Source organism: Bidens hawaiensis, unplaced genomic scaffold (genome assembly GCF_021521415.1).
Source record: "Bidens hawaiensis isolate Kalapana, Puna unplaced genomic scaffold, B.hawaiensis_p1.1 tig00051072_1, whole genome shotgun sequence".
NCBI classification, from domain to species: Eukaryota; Viridiplantae; Streptophyta; class Magnoliopsida; order Asterales; family Asteraceae; genus Bidens; species Bidens hawaiensis.
Genome location: NW_027506182.1, coordinates 108,715 through 122,606, shown reverse-complemented (window position 1 = coordinate 122,606; position 13,892 = coordinate 108,715). Strand labels below are relative to the sequence as shown.

The 13,892-nt window shown below is 34.7% G+C and overlaps 2 protein-coding genes across 2 annotated transcripts; both read right to left on the bottom strand.

Moving 5' to 3' along the window:
- Positions 1–86: 86 nt before the first annotated feature.
- On the bottom strand, positions 87–3,357 carry LOC143616998 (putative E3 ubiquitin-protein ligase XBAT35; the record flags this gene model as incomplete). The annotated part of the gene is made up of 7 exons (XM_077089677.1): positions 2,985–3,357; positions 1,772–1,885; positions 1,597–1,677; positions 1,418–1,506; positions 1,232–1,314; positions 401–482; positions 87–186 (listed from the first exon to the last, which is right to left on the bottom strand). Coding segments are annotated over exons 1-7 (673 nt in total), but the record flags the coding sequence as incomplete, so codon positions are not given.
- A 3,805-nt stretch (positions 3,358–7,162) lies between these two features.
- LOC143616996 (PH, RCC1 and FYVE domains-containing protein 1-like) lies at positions 7,163–10,881 on the bottom strand. The gene is made up of 4 exons (XM_077089674.1): positions 8,845–10,881; positions 8,400–8,546; positions 7,839–8,173; positions 7,163–7,350 (listed from the first exon to the last, which is right to left on the bottom strand). The coding sequence occupies exons 1-4, from the start codon at positions 10,717–10,719 to the stop codon at positions 7,194–7,196; spliced, it is 2,514 nt and encodes an 837-aa protein (XP_076945789.1). The 5' UTR covers positions 10,720–10,881; the 3' UTR covers positions 7,163–7,193.
- Between the last annotated feature and the right edge of the window lie 3,011 nt (positions 10,882–13,892).

Genomic DNA, 13,892 nt, shown 5'->3' with positions numbered 1-13,892 from the left:
GTAAAAGACAAAAAAATAATGCAAAAAATTTAAATACTAGATTACATTGTTCAAGTATACAAAATTTGAATGTGTTGAGAACTTACTCTTGGAACTAGAAATGATCAATGCAGGATTGGGTTGGTTAAGATTTGATTCATCAATATTAGCCTTCCATAGTGCCATAATTGTGCGCGGTTTGGCATCCTGTTCATTCATAAGTTACTGTCATAATTCATAAACCATTGAAACTTTATAATAGAAAGTTTTCACAAGTTCAGCGTTTTTTAGGCATCTATCAGCAGTTTCATTAAGCAGTTGTCCTTTGTTTAACAAGTAGTCAAACGTATTCAAAAGTTAGAAGATAGACAAGTACATTGACCCTTGATTTTTGGTTATTGGTAGTTAAAAACAAACATACCTGTAAACCAGAATATATAGCAAGTTCCAACAGCATAGGTTTCGACTGTTTACGTTGTCCACACGGTACTACAACTACCCACCTGCAAGTAGTGCAGTTCATTAAAAAAGTTGACAGGTCAAGAGAGAGAGAGATATCAAAGTAGAGCAATATTCCAAATACTTTCCATTAATAGAGGTGTGCATTTTTGACACGACACAAAATTCGCAGGCTTGGGTATACTATAAACAGGTTTGGGTCAGTTTTGGGTCGAACCCACGAACCTGTTTTGCTAAACAAGTCGTGCTCGTGTCAACCTGACAGTTTTGGGTCTGTTTCAGGTCATTCGCTAACTCGTTTAGCCAAATGGGATATGTCAACCCGACGGTTCACGGGGCGACCCATTTCACCCAGTTATGTTTTTAAATGTGTTTTATGTTATAAATTAAATTGGTTGGGTAACTTATGCCAAAACTAAGTTTTAAGGAGAAACTGATATAAGATTTTATAATTTAGATGTACTTGTTTTTATATACATCTTTTTGTTGTAAAATTGTAATCGTAAAGTAGCCGAAAAAAGCAAAAAATTAAAATACATTTGGTTAAACAGGCAGTGTTCGTGTCAACATGAAAATATCCATGTTGTGTTTGTGTTTGGTTCATATGTACAGCACTCTTTTAGGGTTTGTGTCGTGTCAAATTTTCAGGTCCACGTTAATGTGTATGACACCATCTAACGTAGCTCAAAACATGCAGAAACATTAGAATTTAGAACCACACAATTTATGCATCTTATATTGATATGACCACTTAGTAGTCTTATACACAAATGATAAAATGCAACACTTACACTTTTCTAGGCTTAGGAGCACGCAGGTCAAGAAGCCCGGCTCACATACCTCGTGCAACCAACCAGAGAATAAGCAGATATGGCTCTAAAATCATCACATTACAAATCCAACTAAGATCATACAGCGGGTTTTGCATATGGCATTGACATAAATCATAATCACGTGTGAAATGAAATGTCAAATGTACCTCAATTGCACGAACAACATTACTATTTCCCTTGAGCCTTGCAACATCAAGCGCAGTTTGACAGTCATCATTCAACACCAATGCATTAGCTGAAAATGATAATAATAAATAGTGTATTAAGCTTTAACTATTAAGTAATAATAAATAAAAATAGAGAAACGTAACTAACAAGCACTCACCACCATGTGAAAGCAGTAGATTAACCATCTGCACTAATCCACTTTGTGCAGCATGATGCAGGGGAGTTCCAGCATGATGACCTGAAACGGATACATATTATATAATGCATACCTTTATCATAGAGCTTATAATAACCACCATATATAGACTTTAAAGGGGCACAAAGCAGAACACCTGAACGATAGGCGTTAACATTTGCACCCAGTTCTGTTAATGTTTTTGCAACATCAAATAGTTGTGGATTCGTTGAAGCCAATATCAAAGGAGTCTTTCCTTCTTTATCCGCCACTGCACCAGAACAACAGTTTACACATGGTTAAACACATAACTTCAACACTAAGTAGAGCTGTTCAAAAAATTTGCTTGAAAATTGACTCGTTTATAACGATCAAAGCTGAGCCAAAGCCAAAGTAAGCTCGGCTTGTTGGCTCGCTTGTTGGCTCGCTTGTTTAGATGGCTAGTTGGCTCGTTTAACTAAAGCACAAATTTTAATATGTATAACTAATAACCCAAAAGTATAACACAAATTTCAAAGTAAATTACACTTTCTGTCCTTAAGCAAATATCAAATTTTACTTTTTGTCCTTAAACTAAGAAAATAACAAAAATCATCCTTTAGGTCAACATTTTTTTCACCGTTTAAGTCCTTTCCACTAACGGACGCTAATTTTTTTGTGTTAAAGTCTAGTCATGTAAATATTCACCTAAGGGCAGTTTTGTCCTTTCATGAGACACAAGCGGCTCAAGCTCAACATTTCAGCTCGTTAAGATAAACGAGCTGAGCCGACTTGATTTGCAAACGAGGCCAAGCCGAACCAGTGAGCTTGGGTTAAAACCAATTATCTGCTTCAAATAATCTATTTCGAATAAACATCTTTAAACCACCTAAGGGCGTAATTCTCTAGCAACTAATTGAATTAATCAGTTTAGTTAACCAATTCAAAACAGCTTATTGCTGCATCAAAATACAATCATCAGACACCAATTCGAATAAGCAGTCTGAAAAGGCTAATCTGGAAACTAGACTGTTATTTTTTATTAATTTTTCACACCTCTTTTTGTTATAGTTTATTTATTTATAGTTAAAAAGATCCAATTACAATAAAGAGGCTGATAAGTGGACAACAAGCTGCACACAACCCCTTTTACATACATAAACAATATTAATCTAGATTAGCAACAAAACCCATATCAATGCTAATTTACTGTGTTATATGCAATTATTATAACACAAGGTCTGAAATTTAAACCTATAAAATGTAAATGTGATTAAAACTGAAATTGGGGTAAATAATTAATTCACCAATTCAACTCCAAGAATCGAATTGTATAAAAAAATTACCCAAATCGATTGCCAATTTTAACCACAAAACTCGAATTTAATGAAATGAATGAAATTGAATAAATACCTCAAGAGCAGCACCTTCGGTTCGAAGCTTTTTGATGGCTTCAGTGTTGGCATTTGTGACTTGTTGATACAAAAGCTCATCTTTGGATTGCTGTAAACCCATTTGATAATAATAATAAAATAATAATCAAACTGATGAAATTAGGTGGTGCTAATAAACAGTCATCCAAAGATCAGGGCTTGATTGCATTCTACTTTTCCTCAAGAAAGAAAGAACGAAAATTATTGGGAGAAAATAATATTATGAAATAGTCAGTCTATTATTCTTTTTCCGCGTAATTTCTATGGATTACAATTTGGTCAAAGGGTTGTGGTTTCTGGTCTTGAGTTTGATTACATCTTCAAGCGTCCATTGTAGTTGTAGTTGGTAGTTGGTTCGATTCATCCATGAGCTAACTCTGTACTACATAGTCTTTATTCTATGCTTGCTTCATAACTTTTATTATTATTATTATTATTATTATTATTATTAATTTTGTTTAATGTATAACAAACATAAAATGCAGTTGCTTTGTAGTGACCCAACGGCAAAATGTCACATCTTAAGCGTTTCCAAGTTTTCTCTAGTTTCAGGGAAAACCCATTTGCCCGAAGGCCTACTGGTGATAAAATCTAGACGCTTTTAAGATCAAACTAGAGATCACAAAGATCGCAGTTTTCCTTCAACTAGCTACCCATATCCCCTAAAGTGTTGTAAGTAAGGATTAAACTTGAGTATTCGATAAGAAACCCAAAATTCCTACCACTACACCTCTTTTAAATTGAAAAGGACATTATTATTAATTATTGTATGTTGTCGAATAGATATATCTTTATGGAGTATTGATGGTTAGGGTCCATGAATGTGGTTATTTGTTGAAGCTATGGCAATAAGTGTGGCCATTGTTGGGAGATTTTGTGATGTCACAAAAGAAATGGTAAGAACTTATATCCAGGATTCTTTTAACGTTTTAAACAAGGGTTACGTGAATCATTAATACCAAAAATACCCATGTTTTAAAATAAATCTTGTTTACTAAAAGAAAAAAAAATGGTAATGATGCGGTGGTGGTGATGATGGCGGTAGTGAGAATGGTGGTCATAGTGGTCAAGTGGTGGCGGTGATAGTGATGATGATGGCGGTAGTGAGAGTGGTGGTGATAGTGAGGCGGTGGCGGGTAGTAGTAGTGACATTAGTAATGATGGTGGTAGTGTCGGGAAAGTAGGGTGATAGAGGAAATAGGGTGAAAAAAAAGCAAGTGGATGCGAATGAATGACTTGACGTGAGATTCATTGGGTAATTTATGATTTCATTCGTATGACCAACCCAAACATGTTTTTTTACTTCCCTAACAATAGTTCATTATGTATTATGTATGTCATTGTTGCCTACCAAACATTATCTTAAGTTTTGAATGATATTATATCAACTCTTACATCACAAGGTTCAGATACATTTCATAGGTGTTAAATTATTCGTGTTTGTGTTTTGGTAAGTTGATCATTCACAAAACTGAAAATCTGATATGGAATCCAAAATTTCACACAACCTGAAAATCACTCTAAACTCATTAACTAGAACATGGGACGAGTTTTTATGGCTTGACACGAACTGATTATTTCACGAAAAAATTAGTTTTACCTTTTTTTATTTGCATAACAATAATCTAATTTACAAAAATACAAATGTTACTACAATTATTGTGTTTAAGCTGCCAATTTCCTTTAAATGTTGTCACAAGATATCAAGTTAGTTTAACTTATAAAAGAGAACACACTTTTTTTTGTTAAAAATGATCAGGTTAAACAACTTATTTGTGAACCCACCGACTCAGACTCAGCTTGCACACGACTCATTTAGCTAATCTTGTTCACTGAATAAGCCAACCCCCCCCCCCCCGAATTCCCGTGTCGTGTTAAAATTTTACTTATTTGAGTTTAAATCAACAATTGGAAGGAGGTCTACTTTACGACCAGCTGATATTCTTGTGTTCGGGTGGGCAGGGGGAAACACGCCTGTGTGGATCTTACAGGAGTGTCTCTTCTTGTTGGGCTCAGGGACCGTGGGTTTGTTGTGGGTCAGGCTGCGTTGAAGGCTGAATCGGGCAAAGTTGTTAAACACGAGAAAGCTTGTTTAGATAATCAACATGTCTTTCTACCATTTGCCTTTGATACATTTGGTTTTCTGGCTCCAGAGGCTGTGAAATTTTTGAGTAGGGTTCAGCGCGTCGTACACGGAACCTCTTCAGCTTCTAGGTCCCAAAGCTTCGTTTTTAGCAGGATTGGCTTTGCTGTTCAAAAGGGGATTGCGGCGCAGCTTGTTGCCCGTTTGCCTGCCACTTTATTGTAATCGTTTTATAGTAAATTATATAAAACTTCGATTCATTTAAAAAAAAAAAATCAACAATATATCGACATGTGTATACATAACCAGTTAGGCATGCGTATAACATAAAACTCCATATGACTAAAACGGTATAGATAATTACAATTTTTGTACTATTTTTTACAGCAACCATACTAAATTAGAAAGGGAATCTATATAAACATAGCTAGAAGTGTAGTTTAGGGTGTTTATCACATTAATTTGGCCTTATGACTTTACATGTGTTGTGTTGGTGATTTTAGTGCAATCATGCTATTTGGGTAATTTGGATTTTATTACAGCCCAAATGAGGAATAAGAATACGTATTGAAATAAATTAAGATGTGTGAAGTGCAGTCGGTACACACTAGATCATGACTATTTAATTCACTAACTAACCTGAGTGTTTCAAGAGGTGGCCCCACTGTGTTGGGGTTCGAGGGAGATGCCCTAAGCGAGGGGTTGGTGGGATTGCATATGTGTCACCAAAAGTTTCTTTAGAATTGCATAATTGAGAAAGTGTTGCATAAAAGAAGGATGACAAGTAGGATCTAATGATCTGTGGGACTGATCATAAGTGGTACCGGTCATTAGGAGCATTTGTTATTGGTTGCAATTGTGCAACAATTATAACTAGGCGATTAATGGTAACAGAGTTAGCGTTGATGGAGTTGCTTACTGAAGTTTCCAGTATGGTTCTCATTAATGTCATCACGACGGTTACACCAAACCATCATTCTTTATTAGGAAGAGTTGCGGTGTTTCATCCTAACCATTGTGATGGTAAATCGTATGATCTTTTCAACATACAAATTAAGAATAAGTTTTTACTAAGAAAGAGCATCTTATTCTTGTAGAACTCATTCTATCTTATTTGACCACTAATTTTGCACACAGACGAATTACTTTAATTTGAAAGTGATCCCAAACATGATTCATAATTATATTTGGGAACTGAAATATGAATTATACAATACAAGTCTTATGATGTTAAATCAAGTCTACACAACAAAGCCTTTACAAATATATGGTTCGTATGATAGAACATAAAATGGTCATATGGGTCATATAAATTTGCCAACTGTCATATCAGTCATTTCCTTGTTGTCAAACACATATATGTCCATATGCTTATTATCCCTTGTCGTATGGTTCATGTGACCATATGGCCCATGTGATCATAAGGCTCTTATGACACGTCAATGATGTTTGAATAGTGTCTTAGTGACGTTCCTTTAGACGCGACCAACTAGAAATAATCATTAATTAAACTTTTGTTAAAAGATAATTATACTGACAATTTTGTTTCTCCCCCTTGTTTGTTTGTGTTTCTAATATATATACTATGTCTTTGAACGAAAATAGGAAACACATCAAATCCTATCTTAAATAGGAAACATATCAATCTATCGTATAAAAGTTACTTTTTGATAGAATGAGATTGCTTTTAACAACAAAAGTAAAAGTTAGGAGTGTTATTGGCCTTATTGCTAGTATAAATCATCATCGATCAATGAGCTATATTTAGATTATTAAAACTGATTTTTCCAATAAAAAACAAAAGTATAGTTGATTGTTTTAACTCTCACAAAGTTTACCTTCTAAATCTCTTTTGATGTAGTCAATATACAAGTGATCTCCTATTGAAGATAGAATTTTCAAATCATAAACCTTGGAGAACATGACAAGATAACAGATTGAAGTCATGTAAAGCAGAATCTTTGTAAATTCCTTTTAAACTTTGATTCAACATATTTCCCTTCACTACCATCTTCAAGAAAGTAAACACTCTAAAGAAGATCATAATTGGCCTACTTACAAGTGCCCACAAGAACAAAACCGAGTTAAGTAGATGGTGGCGGTTCCTGATTATTTTCTTGAGCAGGTGGTCGTGGTACACTTGAACTACCTGATGGTCTTCTTGGACTATACCGTTGAAACAACCTGTCCCTGTTTTCCCTCCACCAATCTTCTGCCTGCTGTTCATTGAACCTTCTTCGGCTGTGCGATGTTGTAGAAAATTTGGATTAATAGACAACTTCTGATTGCAAATGAGCTCTTTTGTTACACTTGTGGATTGTAGGTCAAATGTTGATCGATAGTTTCTTTTCATCTTAACATTTACTTTTACAGGACAAAGGTTGGGAAAGCATGCCTAATTATAAGTACTAGGATTAATAAATGTATTATTCTTTATCTACAATTCATAAAACTTAACAAAATAGTCACTTTTATTAAGTTTAGGGGCTATATAATGCCAAATAGACATTTTATGATAAAAAGTAAAATCATTGTATTAATAATCTATATAACTGCATAAAACTATTTAGAAAATTGTAGGCATTAAAGTAGAGTTTGGATGATTCGACCCATTTGAACCATTCTGCAGTTAGCTAGTATTTTAGTTGACCGTTTAAGATCGATATTGCAGACACTTGTAAAAAAGAACATGTGTAAAAGCTAGACGAGTGAGAAATAGGTTGAAGTACCTGAATCTAACCCGATTGAATACTTTGGTACCATCTGAAAGTTGGAGAACAGTAACATAAACACCGGCTTCAAATTGTTCAATCACTTCTCTCCCTCTATCACGGTTTGGATTTCTACTTTCAGCGTCTGAAGTATTATTTGAAGAAGATTCATTGTTTTCATCAATATTATGATTACTTGAACTTTCTCCAGGCTCATATGATCGTAGGGGAGCGCGATTTGAAGACGTATCACTTCCGTGCGTGTTGATGTAATCATTGGCTTTATCAATCAAGTCTTTGATGTTTTTGTCATTGGAGACTTCGGGTGGCATTTTTTCGGCCAGTTCATTTAACTGATTATCAAAACCAATAAAATAATAAGCAATTACCACATCATCTATGTATACTGTACCACATTGTTTAATTTTATCGACTTGCTAACTTGTTGTAATATTTTGTTGCATAAAAATCCAATATGGATTCTTTATAGTTAATATCTGAATTCGAGATTCTTTTTTTCAAAAAAAACAGAGCAAAATTATAGAATAAAAAGTGGAAATAGATACAATATTGGCATACCTGAGATATGATGTATTTGAATGCATTGACAGCAATTGTACATTTGGCACTTTTGTCTGCAGCTAACGACTCAGCTTGTTTAGTAGCTGTCTGTAGTTTTCTAATATCTGAATCTTGCTTATCACTCTTTTGCTTCCATTGTTTCACCTACCAATTAAAAATAATGATGATGTATAACAATTGCATATAGAAATGACGATCATTACAATCTCTTTCAGGTATAATTGTGTTTAACCCACGGGCTCAAGTTAGGTTTCGTTAGGGCGTGTTTCCTATCCCCTTCTTTGTAATTACGAAATTCGGTTAAAGATGTAGTCCATTACTTTTACATGGTATCAAAGCTAAGACTCAAAACACAATTAACCCCTAATAATACTAATAATCTAATATATATTTAAGATAACAGAAAGACAAAAATGAAATATCAGTTAACAAGAGCTTTTACCTGGTTTCGCAATCTTGACACTTGTTGGCTCATATGTTCATTTGATTTCTTTTGATCATCAGTCACACCCCGTGAGAAATTAGGGGTAGCAATGGAAGGAGGATTAGGCCGTCTTGGGCCAGTGAAGGCAGGTATTTTTGGAGTCATTGTACCAGGTTTCCACGTACTATGAAGAACACTTACTGAACATTGAAACGGAACATCTTTTAAATTATGGAAAGATGGAACTTGAGAAGTTCTTACCATCGAAGTAGAATTAGATCTTGATCCACATTTTCCAGATTTCACTTCATGGTACTTGACCGGTTCCATTATTTGGGATATCAAAGGCTTTGAAGTCCTCTTATTAAACCTTCTATTGAAAGTTAAAACATTATTGCTCTTGTTATTATTATTACTATTATTATTTCCGGTTTCAGCAGCTTTCTTAAGTTTTACATAACAAGAGTCACAAACACGATGTGGCTTTTCCGCGGTTGGAGCCATCGCTGCTTTCATAGCCTTTCGAGAACTGCAACCGTGACAGTGCACAAGTCCACAGTTGTAACAATTACGTCTTTTTCTGGTAAAACCAAATGCTTGTTTACAACCATGACAAACTGATTGGTCTACTCCAGAAGCCCATTTATGAATGCATATACTAGCTGTAAAATTTGCACCACAAGATAAACTTTTAACAGTTCTATCTTTCAATGCTTCAACCAAAGTTGGAGTGTTTCGATCTTCTACGTCTCCATGTCCTAGTCTCCCATTTTCACCTTTTCCCCAAGTGAAAACTTCACTTCCTGATGTTAAAACCGCAACATGGTACGCTCCACATGTGATTTCTTCAACAAATTCACCCACTAGTTTATCTTGAACCATACTGGGGGATTTACCATCGGCTTGTGGGTTACCAAGTTGACCATGTGCAGTACTACCCATAGTGAAGACATGACCGGATGTCGTAAGGCCAACGGTCATAGTATGTCCACATGCTAATTGATGGAAATTATGATCAGTTAAAGATATTACACATGTTGGTTCTGTGTAAGTATCTTTGTTTCCATGACCCAAACGGTACTTATCTCCGTCCCCCCAAGTGAAAAGTTTTTTGGATGTTTTGTTTTTAGTTTGATATTTTAAGGCCTCTACAACTGCTGCCGTGTGCCATAATCCACATGCAACTTTAAGAGTTTTTTGCCCATTCAAAGATGTAACCTCTTTTGGAAATTTTACACTCTCTCGATTACCATGTCCCAGAGCACCATAAGTCCCATCGCCAAACGTATATAACTTCTTTTCGGAAGTTATCACTGCCGAATGCCAATTACCACAAGCAACTGATAAAACTTGGATTCCTTCTAAAGGTCCGGAAACTTGTTTGGGTATCCAGTGGCTGACATCAGTACCATGTCCGAGAAGACCAGCATTGTGGGTCCCATCTCCCCAAGTATATAAATCACCAGATGAAGATACAGCACAAGTATGATGCTCACCACAAGCAACAAAGTCAACATTATTAACTGAAAGGAATTCAATAACGCGAGGGCGACCAACGTTTCGGTCAGTTCCATGACCAAGCCTACCACCAGATTCCTCCCCACAAGTGAAAATTTCACCTTGTTTCGTTACAAGAGAAAAGTGCGAAACACCACACGCAATTTGTTGGACATCTATAACTACATTTGATTCCAGTAGTTTAGGAGTTAAAGTGTCACCTTTTTGTTGGGAACTATTTAAAGTTCCCTCATTAAAACAACAAACTTTTCCCCAAAGGTAAACATCTCCTAATGATTCTATATCATCAGGTGCGGCGGTAGTTTGAGTTGAACAACTAGGTGTATTTGAAACACTAATTCTGTAATTATCTGCACAACTTGTTCTTACTTGCATGTTTGCACGTCCCGTTGCCACATCTGAACTGAGAAAACTATGTATGTTTTCTGGATAACGCAAATCCACAGAAAATGAGCCTCGCGAGTTACTTGAATCACACTCTAATGCTACACCAGAAGGACGCCCCTTTTGACCGGCTTCACTTGCAACATCATACACCTGTAATAAGAAAAAAAGTAAAATAGAGTTTAATCAGAGAACATACATTGAGTCCAATGAGGATGAAATGTATACCGAGTGAACTCAAGGATAGAAAAATGAAATTCTTACATCAGAAATATCACTTCCGCTACGTCTAGTACGATTTTGTGCTGAAGAAACTAAATGTCTTAACCCTGCAAGCCATACATCTACCTCAACCTTGTCTTTGCATATCTACAATTATACAACCATAGTAATTACTTTTACATTCTGTGAACTCTCGAGTGTGTTTAAGGGTTTTACTTATTTGAATAAATAAGCATTAGAAAGAATAAGTTATCTAACCAAATCAAGGGATCTTTCACCATTTTTGTAAATAAGGGAAAACGACAAGTACTCCTTCTCAGGTTGGCTGCATCTTTTGAAAACCAGCTGCAGGTACATATACTATTGCTGATTAAATTATTTTCAGGAAATAAATCAATGAATCAACACTTGAAATAGCTAATTAACTGTTCTCTGTCCAGGGATGATCCTAATAACTGAAGCTAAGTTCAAATTCCTTTCCCGTCCATGGGAGTACCAGATCAAAGTGGTTTCATCCTGAAAATTTGAATAAACACCTTTTAGTTAGGTTGTCAATGAAAATTTTGGATTCAACATACAGTAACAAGAAACAACTAATCAACAGTCAGAATATAACTAGCTTGAAAGGCCGGCATAAACTTGAAGAACACGAGCCACCAAAAAAAGAAGTTATATAGCAAGAGTAAATGCTAGCCGGTGGTGATCATTCTATTCTTTCTCTGCACCTAACTAACAAAAGTTTCATGCTCTGGTAAGTGGTTGATTCAAGTGTTAGCAGACTCATACTCGGACCAGCTACACAGGGTAAAACAGGCAAAAAGGTGCCCAACATAAACATGGTATAATTTGGTCTACAAGTGGAGTTACGTGGCCATAAGCAATGGAGGAGGTCTCAACGAGCCAGATCATGTAGTTTGGGCCAGATGTCGTATTCCATTTTTTTATGGTTCCTATTTCATCACTAAAGATTTCCCCTCAATTGTTGCAATTTCCAATTTTTTCATTCATAGTGTAACAACGCGTACATCACTGATTGCCTTAATTCAAAGGTATATTTACATATTTAGTTTTAGTATTTAAATACGAGTTATCAATTTCAATAATTGGCAGTGCGTGCCAAATTTAGAATCCACTATAAATAGAGCTTGTCCAGTTTATGTTGGGCTTTTAGGTAACATGCAATTAGAAAGTGATACGATAAAAATAATGAATAATTTCTGATAAAGCCATGTACAGTTCAAGAAATTAGTACATGAAGCAACTTACAATGGAGATTCTGAATAAACGAAACTTAGGCTTTCCCTTCCTGGTGTACTTGATTAGTTGTGTACCTTTTTTCAATGTGTTGAGCGCCTTCACAATAAGGATAAACATGAATTATACATACTAGAAGGGAAATTAAGCCGCTTTATTTGGAAATTTCTAGTGAAACGAACATAAGTCAGGTTATAAGGTTTAAAATTCTCATCAAAGTAATTTCAAGCAGTAGAATGAAAGAATATTGTAACACTAGCGGATCCGCATGACTTCTACCATGGTTTTAGAACAAAAATAATTAACATCAGCTAACATAAAACAATTTGTGCAAAGCATTGATACGAATCTGATAAATTAAGATACACAATTGAATTCCAACATAAGTTCCTTGATCTTTACGTGTTCGAATCCAACTTCCAACGGTTTCCTGCCTTGACGCTTTAAAGACGCGCCCATCGTAAGCCACTGGTTAGCATGGCGTTTAATATAGTTGAAAATAAATACAATTTGGTTCATAAAACATCATAGAGGCCGATACTTTCTCGTAATTCTTACGTTTCCACCAAGAACCGTGCCAAAATTCAACTAAAAAATATATATGTATATATTCGGGTGGGATTCAAATTTCTCGGTTTGTTCATGTGTGATAAATTAATTAACGGATACCTGTTCGATGTCACGGTCCGGATCTGTCATTCGTAACCATAGACGTGATAGTCTTCATCAATAAATGAAATCCAGTCTTCAATTCTTTGACCAATCATCAACTACAATTGTGTCTCAGTTTCTTTACATCTTTAAAAAATTGATTTCATTTTGATGCAACGAATTAAATTACTTAGGAAAAACCTAATATACAATGATACATTAAAAGAAAGAAAGAAAAAGAAATGGAGGAGATACAGAGAGAAGAAGGTAATGAGAAGTTTAGGGAGCTCGATAGAAACTCAAGCGATAATGGTGGGTTTTATTGGTAATCGTAACTACCTTGCATAACTGCCTTACATATGTTTAAATGAATAAATAAAATATGCATATAAATATATCTATACTATTACTGTATATAAATAGAATCCAAGAACCTCTTAATTTTTAAGATGTCCAACCTATAATGCACTTGTGCAACTTCTAATGCATAATTTTTAAATCTATTGTGGATATTTTTGACTTTATACAAATCACTAACTCATAACTTCTAATTGTCATTTTATGTTTACAATATATACCCTTTAAAACTTACAATATATATCCTTATAATTTAGTTAACTTTTGTAATATCTAGAAATGTTTACACACTTTACCCCTCATCTTTATCAAAAAATTTGACAAACTTACATTTTTTTTTGCTTTCGTCCATATTTTTAAATATATAATGTACTTAAAAATTTGAACCAAACGTTACGACGCGCTTATTTTTGACGATGTTTCGATATAAAAAATTTTCAAATCGATTTGTAGATTATAACGTACAATTCAATGAAGCATTAAAGTACAACTTAGATATGCAACTAAACACCTATAAAATGTTTATAAACATCCCTCGTTCTATTTAACATTATTAACTATGAAATTACAAAACCAGCCTTCCCAGTTATACATTTCAAATTACAAAACCATAAGAATAAAATTAACTCAATATAATATTATACCGCACATAAAGTTCTATTCAATTGTGGAATCACAAA